The sequence below is a fragment of the Octopus bimaculoides genome, chromosome 7 (genome assembly GCF_001194135.2).
Source record: "Octopus bimaculoides isolate UCB-OBI-ISO-001 chromosome 7, ASM119413v2, whole genome shotgun sequence".
Classification (NCBI taxonomy): domain Eukaryota; kingdom Metazoa; phylum Mollusca; class Cephalopoda; order Octopoda; family Octopodidae; genus Octopus; species Octopus bimaculoides.
In genome coordinates this window covers 26,009,812-26,026,977 of record NC_068987.1, presented here as the reverse complement: position 1 = coordinate 26,026,977, position 17,166 = coordinate 26,009,812, and the positions used below count along the sequence as shown (strand labels likewise).

Below are 17,166 nucleotides of genomic sequence, written 5' to 3'. Positions count from 1 at the left end.
GTGCTCTTCCAGTTACCAACACTTATTTGTTTTGTAAATAAGGGATTTTTCTTTTTTTCATTTATTGTCTTCAGGAGTGCAGAGCACTTTGTATGTATTTTCAACAGGAAATGTAAACACTACATCAACTTTTAACTCAGGCAGTAACAAATGAAAGCATAGACTATCAACATCACACACACACACACATAAGAGGATGTGGTGAAAAGTTCCTGGATTTAAGGGTATTGCAAAAGGCCTGGTTGAAGGCCCAACCTTCCAATTTCTTTTACAGGGCTTAGGAAAACTGAAGGACCACTGCAAAAAGTGTGCAAATCTGAGAGAGAAATGTGTTGAATAAAATCATAATTAATTAATCCTCCAGTATTTACTTTTACCTAAAGCCAGAAACTTTACAGTACCCTTCATATCCAGCTCTCTTTCTCTATTTATTTATATATATATATATATACATATATATATATATATTCATATTCATATACACATGCATGTATACACACATACACACACACAAATAGACACACCAGACTTCTGTACAGTTTTTCCCAACCGATTCCACACACAAAACATTGGTCACCCCATGGCTACAGCAGAGTACACTTGATTATAAAGCGAACTTCATATGCACAAACTATGCTTCTCATAAAGCATAACTGTAAAATTCCCACCTTCTCTGATTCTATATATCAAACAGGACTACTTTCTTATTTGAAGTAGTATTTTGTGTTTCTCTTCTGCTGAGACATTCATCTTTGATATATTTGCCCTTAAGCCTTTTGATTAGAGACCCTATTTCCAGGTTTCTTTTAACTATTCATCTGAGTTGGCATACAGGAGAAACCACAGAATGGTATGGCAAGGCTCATGGGGGTTGAAGGGAGCAACTAGGAGATGCTGAAAGTTACACACTGATAAATATAATACATCACCTTGCGTAAACTATATTACATTGTGTATAATATTGCAATACAAGATACTATATGATAAACACAATACACAAAGCATAAAAAAGAACCTAAAACATATCACATAAAAATTACAAGCATTCTTTCTGACATTTATTACTACTTATGTCTATCCATCCATGCACATACATGCATATTCACACAGAGATAGAGACTTTTTCCACATGAATAGAAATATAAAGAAAGTTGAAAATGCACTTAGAGTCTTTCAAAATTTTCAGTCATTGAATTGCAGTCATTGTGAGGTATCAATTTCTTAGGTTTTATTTAAATCCCAATACATTGTTTGGTTCTTGTTTCATTGATATCTGTTTTACAGTTGCCTTCTCTAAATTCTATAAATACCTTTTAGATATTTAACCAGACAAAGTATTGGAATTTGATTATAACCCAAGAGACAGGTGCCCAACAAAAATGACAGCATTTCAATGACCGGGAGTTCAAAAGACCACAAAGGCATTTTCAACTTCCTTTCTTTATAACACTGCTCATGTTGAAAAAGTTATCTTTTGTGTCTGACTGTTTTCATAGATATAGGTAGTAATGAATGTGAGAAAGAGTACTTAATATCGTGCCATTGTAGAATGATTTATGTGATGTTTTAGGGGCTTTTAATGCAGTATGCACTGTTTTTCATTTAGTGTCCAGAATTGTAATATTATATACAACATGGAGGTGACAAGCTGGCAGAACTGTTAGCATGCAGGGCAAAATGCTTAGTGGCATTTCATCCGCTTTTACATCCTGAGTTCAAAATTCATCAAGGTTGACTTTGCTTTTCATCCTTTTGGGGTTGATAAAATAAGTATCAATTGAGAACTAGGGCCAATGAAATCGACTTACTCTCTTCCCCAAAATTGCTGGCCTTGCAACAAAATTTGAAACCAATATTACATACAACATGATCTATTATATACAAGGTGATATGGTATATTTATCACCTTGTAACTTTTAGCATCTAATAGCCTCTTCCTTCAAGGGACAGAAAATACCATTCCTAATAAGTGGATATATTTGATGTACTAGGAGTAGGGAGCAACTGTACAGTGAAAACTTAATGCAAAGCATGGCAGTGAGGCTCAAAAGTTCCCTCTGAAGTTACATGATTATGGGTTCGATTCTACTGCATAGCACCTGGCACAAGTATTGCAACAGCCTTCAGTTGACTGCTCAGTAAATTGAATACCAGACTAAGGATTGGGATAACTGACATACAGAAGTGAAAAAAAAAAAAAAACCCTTGAAGATATTGCGCCAGTATGAACATAGTCCAGTGACTGAAGCTAGTAAAAGCATATCTAATAAAAGAAGGTGCCAGCTGTTAAAAACTAACCTGTTAATTATCTGTGAAGCTTTATCTGTTGCCGGTTCACGACTTGTCCTATCGACCACTAAATCAATGCCAATAAATAATCCAATGCCTCTGTAAAATTTAAAAAGAACATTTACAGCAATGATATCATCGTCATCATCATCATCATCATCATCATTTAAAGTCCACTTTTCCATACTTGCAGGGGTCAGACAGTGTATGCTAAAGGCAGGTCTTCTATGGCTGCATATCCTTCTTGTCACCAAACCTCACCTGTTTCCAAGTAACATAGTATTTCCTCATGGCAACACATGTTCATGCAGAAGATTGGAAATGAATGACACAACTTGTATAACAGTGATAATCATTTTACAACTATCACGTAATGTCAATACACACACACACACATATTTTATTTATGGATTAACAAAGCTACCAATGGATTCACGTGGAAAGGATTTCCACAATCTTCAAGTGATAGACTTAACAACAGTGGTAATTGTCTTCATTATGGATAATACACTAGGTTACACAAGACAATGTGGGACTTCAAAATGAATAGACAGATCAGATCTGATGCTGGAATTCTAAACTGCACAGATATGCATAACATATACACAACACATATTCATGACATCACTCAATTCTCAAAATATATTTATATGAACTTACAAATATTTTGATGAACTTACAACTTCATGGACTAATTTGCATTTGAAACCCCATGAATAATAAGATGCACATGCTCAAACATCAACAAACACATGCTGGAAAAATGTGGAGTGTGTTACTGTGCATTTCATAATTTAAGAATAGATACACTATGTCCCTGCATGTTGTAAGAGACAATTAAAAAAGATTAGCAACTGAAGGACATCTAAGTATGAAATACTCCCTCAGAAAAACTGTTCAACCTATGCCAGCATGGAAAAGCAGACATAAAACAACAATGCTGATGACACTTTTCAAAGATTTGACCTCTTGACACATTATCTCGCAGTGTAACATTTTATCTACATAGTTATTCAACCACAATTGTTGGAATGGTGGGTCATGTTTCTTTGTGAAAACATAAACATCTGCATTCATGCCTGAGGAGTGGACACAGGCAGGTGTGATTAAGAAGTTTAACAATGTAAAGGAATGGTTTCAAGTTCTATTCTACTGTACAGCACTTTGGGCTAGTATTGGATCAATCAAAGCCATCTGAGTGAAATTTGCTAAATAGAAACTGTGTGGAAGCCCTTCAGAAGGACAGTTCATATTCTTGTATGATAGACTTAATCCATTGTTTAGTTCAATGCCACCACCTGGAACTCAGATGTTTTTAGCAGAGTCCACATTGTTGCAAACATTAGGGCTAGGTTCTAGTCTGAGGATATTTCTTCCCTTCTACTAATTAGACTCAGAGACCCTAAAAATAGTCATGAATGCAACCTTTTATCTTGTTTCTTATTTAGTTACCAAAGGAATAATATTACTTTTACATTTCCATGATGGACTCACTCTTAACCACTGGCTGTAAGGAAGATAAGAGTGACAGAAACATCAACCCTTTAACACTCACATTATCCTGTTGAATGTAATGCTTATTTATTCACATTGCTTTGAATTGATCATGCATTATCTGGTAGCTTTGAGATTTTGATGATGTGATTGTTTATCTTTAAAAGGACAAGAGGCCAGAACTTACCAGCTTGAACATAAAATAAGTAGAAATATTTGGGTCAGATACAGACGGTTTAAATGTTAAAGAGTTAAGTTACAACATTAGTGATTACAGAGGCACAGACATGGCAAATGGTTAAGAAGTTTGCTTTGCAACTATGTAGGGTCAGTTTCACCCAGAAACAGCTGTACTCACATGTGCATCTGTGTGTATGTGTATGTATGTACCAGCCTGTTTGAATGTTTGCATTTTATGATTATGTGAAAAATCAATGAGTTACAGTCAGTGTTCTCTGCTGTCATACCACTGTCAACAAATTACCTGATAACTCAGTGCTTTCGAAGACAAATGAAATGAAAACTTCCTTACTTGAGAAACAGCTAAGGATTAGCAGCAAGAAGGGCATCAAGTTATAAAAGGATGTTACCTAAAGTATCCTGACACATATAAATGGATGTTGAACAAATGAGCAGCCATAAGTTCAAATCTAATTAACCCTTTTGTTACCACCTCTCTACAGAAATACATTGTCACTGTTTCAATTAATTTTGAAAAATGATGAAGAACTTACAAAAATAATTTTGTCATTATTCAGCTGGTTTTTGGAGCAGAACTTAACATGGAATTCTGATAGTTTTCATTTAGATCACTTTAAAACCAGAATTTTGTATCATAGAATGAAGTAAGAGTCTCAATTAAAATGATTAAAGGTTTATAATTTCATAATTAAATTAGTAAATACTAAGTAGAGCATCGAGTGTAAATAACAATTGTTCTAACAGCTTATAATGATTGGATGCAAAACATTAGAAGAAAAGAAATTGAAGAGTAATAAAAAGTTCTTACCTAACGTCACCAATGATGGAATATTTTGATTTCAAATCATTAAGCTTTGACAGTAAATAACTTCCAATCTCTTGAGCATTTTTCAACAATTCCTCATTCTCAATGACATCCATCACAGCCAATGCAATAGCACAAGACACGGGGTTTCCACCAAACTAAAACAGAAAAAAAAAAACTAACAGAAATTAAATAACAAAAGTGATGGCTTACAAAATGCTGAAGGAACATCTATGAAGCATAACACTACTGACTTCAGTATATCTTTTATTGGGTATCTGTTTTGGTTATTGGACTGTGGCCATACGGGAGCACTGCTCTAAAGGTTTGTTTGAAGAAATTGGATTTATTAAGCCTGGAACCTACTCTGTCTGTTTCTTTTGCCAAACTGCTAGCTTATGGAGATGTAAACAAAATAACACTGGTTGTCAAGTGGTGGAAGGTGACAAACCTGAACTCACACACAAATACAAACACATAAAGACAGACAGACAGGTAAGTAGATAGATATAGCTACATAGATACACACACACATAAAAACAGACAAACAGATAAGTAGGTAGATATAGACACACACACACACACACACACACACACACAGGATTCTTTTAGTTTCCATTCACCAAATCTACCCTCAATGTTTTGATCATCCCGGGGCTGTAGTAGAAGACACTTACCCAGGGTGCTGTGCAGTGGGATTGCAGCCATACCTGCACCTATACTTAACTTAGTAAGACAAAAATTATTAACAAACCAATGAGGAAGCCTCTACAGGATTATTCAAACTACTAGAAATGGCAACCAAACCTCCTTCAAAACAGATTCTGCCATTTTAAACAAGGAAAGGCACAGTGGAAAATGTAGTCCTAGACACTCTTAGAAAGTTCACCATTAAAAACATTTTGATCACAGCTTTACTCAGTCAGTTCAAGACATTGATGAGCATGACATGGGGCCAAAAAACAACTTGAAACTCAGTTCCAGCCAGTTCCAGGAAATTCAGCCAATGAAAGAGTTATTCAGATTTTGATTCTTTTAATAATGTAGCTACCTTTCAATTTTGTTTGTTGTCTTTCAGACTGTCCTCTTGTATACATTTCATTCTCTTTAAGGCGGAGATGAATTTTCAAATGCTCAGTTGTTTGTTCTATACATAATGAACCCTGTTGTGTATATAATTTGCACAAGTATGATAGGAACTGATATATTTCATTGCTATCAGTGTACAAATTCTCTCTCACTAGACCAACAAAACTCATTTGCAACATCATTTTGAAAACTCCAGTACTACAACGCTCTCTTGTAACATCACTTTGGAAATTCCATCACTACATCGGTGTAGAAAGTATGTTGATAGAGCATAGGGGTGTCATTATTGTGGAAACTCCCTCACTATTTCCCTACATCACTACATCACCATGGAAACTCCTTCTTTACATCACTATAGAAATTCCCTGTTACTATAGAAACTCCCTAACTATACCACTACATTTCCACATGTTCACAGCTGACCTTTATTTACAAGCTAATTAAACATAATTAACCATATTAACATGCTAATTAACCATAATAGCTGTGACCCTGACAGGTGCTACTACTCTGAGTCAGAGGGGACTTAGGAACAATATTAGCTAAGAAGAGGTTCTACACTCTTCAAAACCCTGGAACTTTTGAACCAGGACTTCATGCAATTTAAAATCAGACTCAGAACCAAGTCACAGGTGTCCTCTTGGAGAAGCCTAGCACCTAGTAACCAACTGCACCAAAGTTACATTGAAATCATGAGATGAAACATGATGGATGTGGACTATTTTGGCAACGGACTTATTGAATCAATGGTGAATATTACTAGATTCTGAGCAGATGAATAGATAACAAACTGTCAATGGCCAGGATCAACTTGTTCAGTAAGCAAACTACTGCTATTATCCATATTTGTGATATGTGCAGATGATATAACTACTTAGCACTCCATCGATTACGACGATGAGGGTTCCAGTTGATCCAATCAATGGAACAGCCTGCTTGTGAAATTTATGTGCAAGTGGTTGAACACTCCACAGACAAGTGTACATTTAACATAGTTCTCAGGAAGAATCAGCATGACACAGAGAGTGACAAGGCTGACTCTTTGAAATATAAGTAGTACTATTCACTTTTGCCAGCTGAGTGGACTGGAGCAATGTAAAATAAAGAGTCTTGCTTAAGGAAACAACACATCACCGGGAATTGAACTTGTGACCTTACGTTCATGAGCTGAATACCCTAACCACTAAGCCATGCACCTTCAGCTACCAATAGACCAATATGACTTATCGGTCTGGGCAAGTTGACCAACCAAATGATGATGATAACATCACTACAAACACTTCCTCACATCACCACAAAATTTCTCCACTCACTACATTAACATACAAACTTTTCTATAAGCTCCTTACAGCATCATCTCAGTCAGAAATAACTAGTGGTAACACGTTAACTCACAGTGTTGAAGTAACTGGTTCCTAAACTGTGGAAAGCAGCAGATACTTCTGCCGTAGTCACAACAGCCGACACAGGGTGTCCGTTTCCCATTGGCTTCCCCATCGTTACAATATCTGGTATAACACCTGGAAAAAGAAAAAAAAGATGTCTTCATTAGGGTGCTTACTCTTTTACTTGTTTCAGTCAATGACTGTGGCCATGCTGGAGCACCGCCTTTAGTCGAGCAAATCGACCCCAGGACTTATTCTTTGGAAGCATAGTACTTATTCTATCGGTCTCTTTTGCTGAACCGCTAAGTTACGGGGACGTAAACACACCAACGTCGGTTGTCAAGCGATGTTGGGGGGACAAACACAGACACACAAACACATTCACACACACACACACACACACACACATATATATACATATATACGACAGGCTTCTTTCAGTTTCCGTCTACCAAATCCACTCACAAGGCTTTGGTCGGCCCGAGGCTATAGTAGAAGACACTTGCCCAAGGTGCCACGCAGTGGGACTGAACCTGGAACCATGTGGTTGGTAAGCAAGCTACTTACCACACAGCCACTCCTGCACTTATATATGCAATTGCTTAATTTCAGAAAAGAGTGCTCAATACATGTTATAGTGGACATAGCTTCGTATTAAAACTGAAGCTGAGAGTTTGCATCACGACTTTATGGACGATGATGATGATGATGAATCTGAGGATTTGTCTTGTGACTCAAATTTCTTGCTGTTGCAATCAACAGGTGTGATCAGTAACATGAAACCGGAGTTGTGAGACAAACTCTTAGCTTCAGTTTTGATTTTAAAAAAAGCTATATCCTTTATAACGTGTATGTGTGAGAGAGAGGGGGGATTGTGTGTCTGTGAACGAGCACTAGTTTATAGAATTATAAAAGAATTTAAAGGCAGAAAAAAAAGCACCCTGAGAAAAAGATTGTCTCCCTTGGACCATACTAAAAGGGAATGGTGGACACTAAAAAAAAAAAAAAACATTGTTTGTGTGGGTGTGTTTGTGCGTGCGCACATGTATTTACTACATATGTGGAAAATCAGTGTATGTTTGTTTGAGGCGTTGTTAACTAACTCTTAGTACATCGTTTTATTGATTTTGATGAAACTTGTCACTTGAGTAGAACTCATGTCTGGAAATCTCGTGACATACTTAGATTGTTGAAAAAATCGATAATACGGCCTCTGGAAGGGACGTTTATATATCCATTATATAACTATGTTGTTTTTTTTTTTAAAACACCCAAGGGAAATAACTCACACCAACTACACTATTTTTAAACATTCAAGGGAAATAACCCATTTCATTGTTTTCATACATATATACTACATTCATATATTACCTTTAATAAATTAGCCTTCGTAAAGTTCACCTTTAAAACATACACGTCAATTGATACTGTGCTCCACACCAATGGTGCTGTTCATTACCCCGTTGAATTCTTCAATAACCTTGCAACTTCAGGTCTACCACCGCATAAATTGCATCTAAAGGTTGGAGCCCCAGTTATGCTTTTAAGAAACCTCGATCCTCCAAAGTTATGCAACGGCACAAGACTTATCAAAAAATTGATGCAGACACTGTTGGAAGCAACAATACTGACTGGAAAAGCCAGTGGTTAAGATGTTTTCATTCCAAACATTCCTCTGATTCCTTCCAACACACTAATTGATTTCAAAAGGCTACAATTCCCACTGAGATTAAGCTTTGCAATGAGCACCAACAAAAGTACAGGGTCAGACATTCGAAGAACCTCTGACAACCTCTCTCACCAACCTCCGACAATCTCTCCCTCCTCCAGTTGACAGTTTCTGTACGTTTTCATGACAGAAAATACACCTTTTGTGGCAGTTATAACGAAATTGCTTTCTTATATCAGAGTAATAAGGCGTTTCAATAGAACATCTTTACCCACCGAGAATTACCAGGTACACCAGCTAGTGTATGTATGCATGTATGTATATGAAGACACTGAACCTTTCAGATGAGATGACAAAGTACCAAGACACTTGGCACCTTGCTGTACTAAATAAGATTTGTCCTCCACAGCAGAATCGTTAAGACCACATCTCCTGGTGAAGAGGATTGGCCTGCAAAAGTCCTTTGCCAGCGCCACCTAACAAGCACTTGTGCCAGCATCACATAAAGATGCTTGTACCAGTGCCACATTAAAAGCATCCAGCACACACTGTAAATTGGCTGGTATTAGGAAAGGTATCCAGCCATAGAAACCAAGCCAAATCTGACTGGAATCTGGTACAGCTCTCTGGCTTGCTTGCTCTGATCAAGCCATCTAACCCATGCCAGCTAGGAAAATGGACGTTAAGGGATGGTGGTGATGATGATGAAGATGATATATCTTCTGCCATAGCCTTGAGATAACCAAAGTCTTGCAAGTGGATTTAGTAGAGACAGAAAGAAGCCCATTGTATACACATGCATATATGTGTATGTGTGTGTTACTGTCTCTTTGCCTTGATATTGTGCGATAATTGTAAATGAGCATCACCATCATGCAAGCAGTGTCCTTCATTTCCAATCTTCTGATTTATGATTGGAGAGTGATGGATGGTGAGTCATGGTGGTACACCATGTTGAGTCATGGTTCTAATTTGTTGCAGTAAGTCATGAATGGACACATCTGTTCAGTGGTCTTTCATTACATGCTGTGTATTGTGTCTGTGAGAGTAGCAGCTGCGTGGTCATAGATTACAGCAGAACTCTAACATGGAGTGCATCATGAATGTTCAGAAGGTAAACTGTTTTGCCCTCTTTCTGATGTAAATATACAATAATTACAAAATAAATCAACCAGCAAAGAGGTCTAAATCTGACTGCTCACTCTACAAGAAATAGCAAACAAATCTCCATCAAATCATACTCCACCATCATAAAAGTGATAAACTGATGATGATTTCTCAAAATACAGTGACCTACAGAAAAGACAAACAAAAAAAAACCTTAAAAAATAGAATGGTCCTGGTTTGAATACCTATGATCACAGATTTCCACAGTGAAAACTATGACGTAAGGCAAAAAAACAACAAGTGTATGGCCCGTAAATAGCACCATTTGAGCGTAATCGTTACCAGCGTTGCCTTCTAGCACTTGTGCTGGTGGGGTGGCACGTTAGAAAATCATTCAAGCGATTGTTGCCAGTGCCGCTGGACTGGCTCCCATGCAGGCGGCATGTAAAAAACTCTTTTTTGAGTGTGGCTGTTGCCAGTACCGTGTGACTGGCCCTTGTGTCGGTGGCACGTAAAAGCACCTACTACACTCTTGGAGTGGTTGGCGTTAGGAAGGGCATCCAGCTGTAGAAACTCTGCCAGATCAGATTGGAGCCTGGTGCAGCCTTCTGGCTTGCCAGTCCTCAGTCAAATCGTCCAACCCATGCTAGCATGGAAAGCAGACGTTAAACGATGATGATGATGGTGATGATGATGATGATGATGATGAAGTGTAATAGAACAAAAGAGAAAACACACAAAGACTCACCGTAAGTTTCAAATGCCCACATATGAGAACCAACACGGCCAAAACCAACTTGAACCTCATCAGCTATACACAAGCCACCAGCATCATGAACATACCTAGGATGTAAAAAAATATGAATGTATATAAATACATAACCAAACACACATTTATATATAATTAAATATATGCACAAGTAATTGACATAATATTCATATAATGAATTAAATATATATCACTTCACTTATATTCACCTGCCACTGTACCTTGAGGCTATGTTCTGATTCATTTCTATTACCATCTCTCTCTCTCAATCTCTCAGCTTTTTCTCCAACTGGAGCATCCTTGTATCTCTTCTATAGCAAGACACCTATTCCTATCCCTCTAGCATTTTTTTTAACCTCTCATCAACTGGTATGAAGTTACCTCCCTCAATACTACTCCCCCTACCAGTTGCAGGGTCTTTGTCTCGTCAGCTACTTGGAGACCCTCTCCAGTGCTAGTACCACACAGAAAACACACCCAGTGTAATTGATAAAGTGGTTAGCATTAGGAAAGGCATCCAGCTGTAGAAAATATGCCAAAGCAGACAATAAAGCTTGGCACTGTCCTTTGACTTGCTAGCTGTTGTCATACCGACCAATCCATGCCAGCATGGTAAATGGACATTAAATGATGATGATAATGATGATACACATGGTTGACTCCCTTGCAAATGACAAATGAAAGTTCACAATTTCTTGCTGAAGTACCAGTACAGATGATTTATATGCAGTGATCAAACACTTGTATTGTACATTAGCTCTCTCCCTCCATCAAATCAACAGGGGCCCAGGGTGCCTGTACAGGGGCCAAGAGTGCCACACATCAGATGTCAAAGTGATCATAGAGTTATGTGAAATAAATTGTTTTGATCAAAATCATAACACACAGCCCAGTCCAGGAATTGAAACCACAATCATATGATCATGACTTCAACACTGTAACCACTGGGCAATGTGCCTTCAATACACATGTATGTATGTATGTATGTATACAAATATATATTCACCTGCCGCATCATTTAATGTCCCTTTTCCATGCTGGCAAGGGTTGGATGGTTTGACAGGAGCTATAAGACCAGGGGCCGCTCCAGGCTCCATTGCCTGTTCTGGCATGGTTTCTATGGCTGGATGCCCTTCCTAATGCCAACCACTATACAGAGTGTACTGGGTACTTTTTATGTTGTACCAGCACACACACACACACACACACACATACACACAGTGAAAAAAAAAAAAAAACTTCACAAACTATTACTCCAAGTTTCACATAACCAATATCATCAGACAAAAGTGATGCTTTGAGACAATACAATGGTGTGAAATGGTATTAGATGGTGCAGAGAGGATTAGTTGGACAATTTAAACATCTAAAGCTTATTGGACAGGGTGTTTTGATATTTCAAAGTTAATGGAATTTGTTGGGTAGTATAATTGACAGTGGAGGCGCAATGGCCCAGTGGTTAGGGCAGCAGACTTGTGGTTGTAGGATCACGGTTTCGATTCCCAGACTAGGCATTGTGAGTGTTTATTGAGCGAAAACACCTAAATTTTCACAAGGCTCAAGCAGAGGGCAGTGGCGAACCTTGCTGTACTCTTTCACCACAACTTTCTCTCACTCTTTCTTCTTGTTTCTGTTGTACCTGTAATTCAAAGGGTCAGCCTTGTCACACTGTGTCACGCTGAATATCCCTGAGAACTATGTTAAGGGTACACGTGTCTGTGGAGTGCTCAGCCACTTGCACGTTAATTACACGAGCAGGCTGTTCCGTTGATCGGACCAGCTGGAACCCTCGATGTCGTAAGCGACGGAGTGCCAACCATAATTGACAGTTCAATGGAAAACAAGATAAACATTAATAATGAATGATATAAAATTGAATAAAATGAATTGTTATACACTGATACAGGGAAATAGTTGTAATATTTGGTGTCAAGGAAAAATTCGAAGCAAGAACCATTAGAGAATTTAAGAATCATTGCTGGAGTATATACAGGGAGAGCTAAATGTCACACACCAAAACATTTGACACTTTATTTATGTTACATTATTAAAGGCGGTGAGCTGGTAGAATCGTTAGCATGCTGGGTGAAATGCTTAGTGGTATTTCGTCCATCTTCACGTTCTGAGTTCAAATTCTGTCGAGGTTAGTTTTGCCTTTCTTCCTTCCGGGGTCGATAAATTAAGTACCAGTAAAGCCCTGGGGTCAACATAATCGACTAGCCCTATCCCCCAAATTCCAGGCCTTGTGCCTATAGTAGAAAGGATTATTATTATTATTATTATTATTATTATTATTATTATTATTATTATTATTATTATTCAATTTGTTCATCATGTACAAGTACATGAGTATTCATCATTATTTTTATTTATTTTATTCAATTTTGAGAACATGACTATGATCAGACCCCTTTTGGTTAATTCATATTTGCTGTACTGCTTTCTAATTGGTGTCATTTAAGTAATCTATTGCTGCTATGTTGGCATGTTTTCTTTTATCTAAGGTTCCTCAACGACATTTTTATATAATTTACTTTAATTTTTTTAGTCAATTTATAAAATTTACTTTTTACTCTAGTTTAAATACAATGAAAAAATATAATTTTTTATCATTTATACTTTTTGAATTTTGCCTCAATAACAATAATGTTTTGGCTGTAAAAAATGTTGCTTGTTAATAGCAGGGACTGGCAAGAGTGAAAACAGATGCAGAAGTGAAAACTTTAAAATATTGCAGCTGAAGTTGGAATTGAACTATAAAAAATATGTTGTTTTTAGTTTCATTCAAATGTAAAAATATACTCCCTCTTTAGATTCTAATTCCCACCATGAAGAAAGTTCTGTATAGAATTTCCTACATTTACTCCCTATAAAATAAAATATGGTGGATGCTGTAAGAGGGATGAAGCACTTGTGTGTGATGGAGATGTAACCAGTCTTTCAAAATCTAAAAGCGTTCTTCTATTTTCCCTTCATGTTTTCCCAACTAAAGCTGAGTTAATGTTTCAGCACACAGAAATATGAGCTCGGCTGGTGGTGGGGGAAGAGTGACTAAAATGCATTTTAACTGCCTAATGCCAGTTCATAAATAAAGACACATAAAATGGTATAGTGATCTTAGAGAGGTCAACCTTTTCCACTGAAAAATGAAAATGTATCCCCACTAGAGATAAAGGATCCAGAATCCATGCTTATGAAGCTCTGGAAATTTAACACACTTCGGCTCTTGATAATCAAAAAGTGACACCTCAGTTTTACCCCAACAAATTTGTGGCTTTGTATGAGAATATCACTTACGGGATGACAAGGAAAGATTATTAGTTGAAAGAGGGTACATAGAAAAATATGGAAGGATAATGGAAGAAAAAGAAAAGAAGGAAAATGCATTTGAAAGTGAGAGGAGTAAAAAATAATAGGGAGAATGTGTGAAGGGGGGAAAAACATTAAATAAAAATACACACTGAAATGCTTTACTCAGGTATCCATTAGGATAAATAATTTGTCCCCCACAACTCTGTAGAGATTCTGCAATGAAACAGGCTGGTTTCTTTCCTTCTTTTGCTAATGCATCAACAACTGACTTAATTTCATCAGCGTACATCTGGCCAAGGTCTGCTTTTTCTGGGAAGTTACAGTCTCGATACTTTCCACGATATACATCCGGACAGGGGACCTAGACAACAGATTGCAGGAGAATACTCATATTGCCACACAGGAACATCAGGTTAAAAGTACTAGAAACCCTACGACAATAACATAAATTCATTTTTAAAGAAAAGCATCACAAAACTTGCTTTGGGAAAAGACAACAACAAAAAGAAAAGCATCAAACAATGTTTAGTCCTCTCTCTCACTCTTTAACCATGGCCACTAGCTTACATTTATATCTTAAACTGCATCCTCTTAGATCAGAGTTATATTTGTCTTTGCAATTGACTTGACCTAAGATTCATGTGTCAAAACTGAACCAACTACATTGTGGAAGTGCCTTTCTATCCATTTAATAACACATAAAACTGCTACATTCATTTTAAACATAAATTTAATGTGAATTTTAAAACTTTTCTCTGTTACTAAATGACTAGAATGGTTCCCCCATGAAGCAGTTGCCATGCTGTCTTATGAAATATTTATTAAACATTTGAAATATATGCTCTCCGATATGGTCTTTTTTTTTCTTTCTTTTCTTCATAAATGCTTAAATCGCATGCTGTTGATACTGTTGCAGTTTAACCCCAGGTCAATCTTGGTTAATAGATTTATGATGAAAGATATACCAGTTGTAACCACTTTGCGTTATTAAAGCTATATAGGTCTAGACTATCTATTTATTTTTTTGCTTCCATATTGCAATTGGTGGACAACAGTACTGTTAATGACAGGTTTCCAAAAATCCAATCACTGCTTCATTGCATTTTTGATGATCAGAGTGACAAGGGAGTGTCTTTGATTTGGTGCAGAACAAATATCACAAAGGACTTTGTTCAAAGAGCACTGTATTATATTTACTTATTTTTCTTACTGATGCTGACAACCTTTACTAATGAACAGAGGTGCAAGCATGGTTGTAAAGTTGAGAAGTCTGCTTCCCAACCACATGGATTTTGGGTTCAGTCCTACTGCTTGGCATTTTAAACAAGTGTCTTCTACTAAAGTCCCAAGCTAACCAAAGCCTTGTGAATGCATTTGGTACACACAAACTGACAGAAGCATGCTGTGCACATGCATGCATGTATATGTGGAGTCAGAAACGTTAGCACGCCAGGTGAAATGCTTAGCGGTATTTTGTCTGCTGCTACGTTCTGAGTTCAAATTCCGCCGAGGTCGACTTAGCCTTTCATCCTTTCGGGGTCGATAAATAAAGCACCAGTTACGCACTGGGGTCGATGTAATCGACTTAATCTGTTTGTCTGTTCTTGTTTGTCCCCTTTGTGTTTAGCCCCCTTGTGGGCAATAAAGAATATGAATATAGACTTATTTAGCCACATGGCTTCCATAGGATTACAGCTGTTTTGTAACTTTCTTCATGTAGTATGCAAGAATGTACACATACATGTTTGCATTAATATGTCTGCTCAGCATTACACCATACAATTGTATATTCACAAATTAATGCAAATAAAGAAAGCTAGCTCATCACCAGAACCCCATGATTACATCAACAGTTCAACTCTAAATATACACAAAAAACTCACTCTTTGTTTTTACACTGTATGGAAGACCAGAACTAGACAAAGTTACATTAATTTGATCAGTGATACTGTAGTACTATTCTTTACAGAGACAATTCCTTCACATTTGAACACCTTCAGATCAAATAAGTTAAAATGCCAGATAGAAAATTAAGGCATTTACCATCCTTAATTTCAGCAAAATAACCAGAAGAAATAACAAGAGATAAGGTAAAAAAAAAAATTAAAAAAAAAAAAAAACATAAAATTATAAGCAAATAATATTTTAAAAATTTGCCAAAGTAATTACACAGGTGGGTAGGCTGGTTTAGAAACAAAACAGTTGGTGATTTAACCCTTTAACATTCAGATTATTCTGTTAAATGTAATGCTTATTTAGTCACACTGCTTTGAATTTATCATATATAATCTTGAAGCTTTGAGATTTCAATGACGTAATTCTTCATTTTTTAAATGACAATGTAAGATAGGTGAGGGAAGCCGGATCTCGCTGGTTTGAAAATAAAACAGGTAGAATATTTTGGCCAGATAATGCCAGATTAAATTGCTAAAGGTTTAATGATTCTACAGAATTCAAAGATAGGTAGGTGGGGGAGTGGTTCCATCTGATATCAAGAAACTATATTCTTCAACTATAAACTTTCATACAAAGTCAACTAAGATCACAAAACATCTACAGAAGGAATTTGGACTCTCAACAATGATATTCTCACATCACCAAGTCTCAATATGCTTTTCATACAGTGTATTAATCTGAAATAAACAAAGTACATACACAGAAACACAGCTATACAAGAATATATACATACATATAAATACGCAAACACACACTTACACATATGTGTGCACACACACACACACACATATATATATATAGGAGACACAAACACATACATGTATATATTCCAAAACATACACACACACACACAAACATATCTATCTATATATATACTCTTTTACTTGTTTCAGTCATTTGATTGCGGCCATGCTGGAGCACCGCCTTTAGTCGAGCAAATCAACCCCAGGACTTATTCTTTGGAAGCCTAGTACTTATTCTATCGGTCTCTTTTGCTGAACCGCTAAGTTACGGGGACGTAAACACACCAGCATCGGTTATCAAGCAATGTTGGGGGGACAAACACACGCATACATATATATATACATAT

At 36.8% G+C, this 17,166-nt stretch overlaps 1 protein-coding gene across 2 annotated transcripts in view; it reads right to left on the bottom strand.

The window, feature by feature from the left end:
- LOC106873832 (ethanolamine-phosphate phospho-lyase) overlaps nt 1-17,166 on the bottom strand; it is a 36,557-nt gene that overhangs the window by 1,643 nt on the left and 17,748 nt on the right. For both annotated transcript variants that reach the window (XM_014921340.2, XM_052969405.1), the window contains exons 4-8: nt 14,270-14,481; nt 10,788-10,882; nt 7,274-7,398; nt 4,793-4,947; nt 2,299-2,388 (exon numbers count right to left, since the gene is read on the bottom strand). In XM_014921340.2, coding sequence (XP_014776826.2) covers nt 2,299-2,388; nt 4,793-4,947; nt 7,274-7,398; nt 10,788-10,882; nt 14,270-14,481 — 677 coding nt within the window. The remainder of the gene's footprint in view (nt 1-2,298; nt 2,389-4,792; nt 4,948-7,273; nt 7,399-10,787; nt 10,883-14,269; nt 14,482-17,166) is intronic.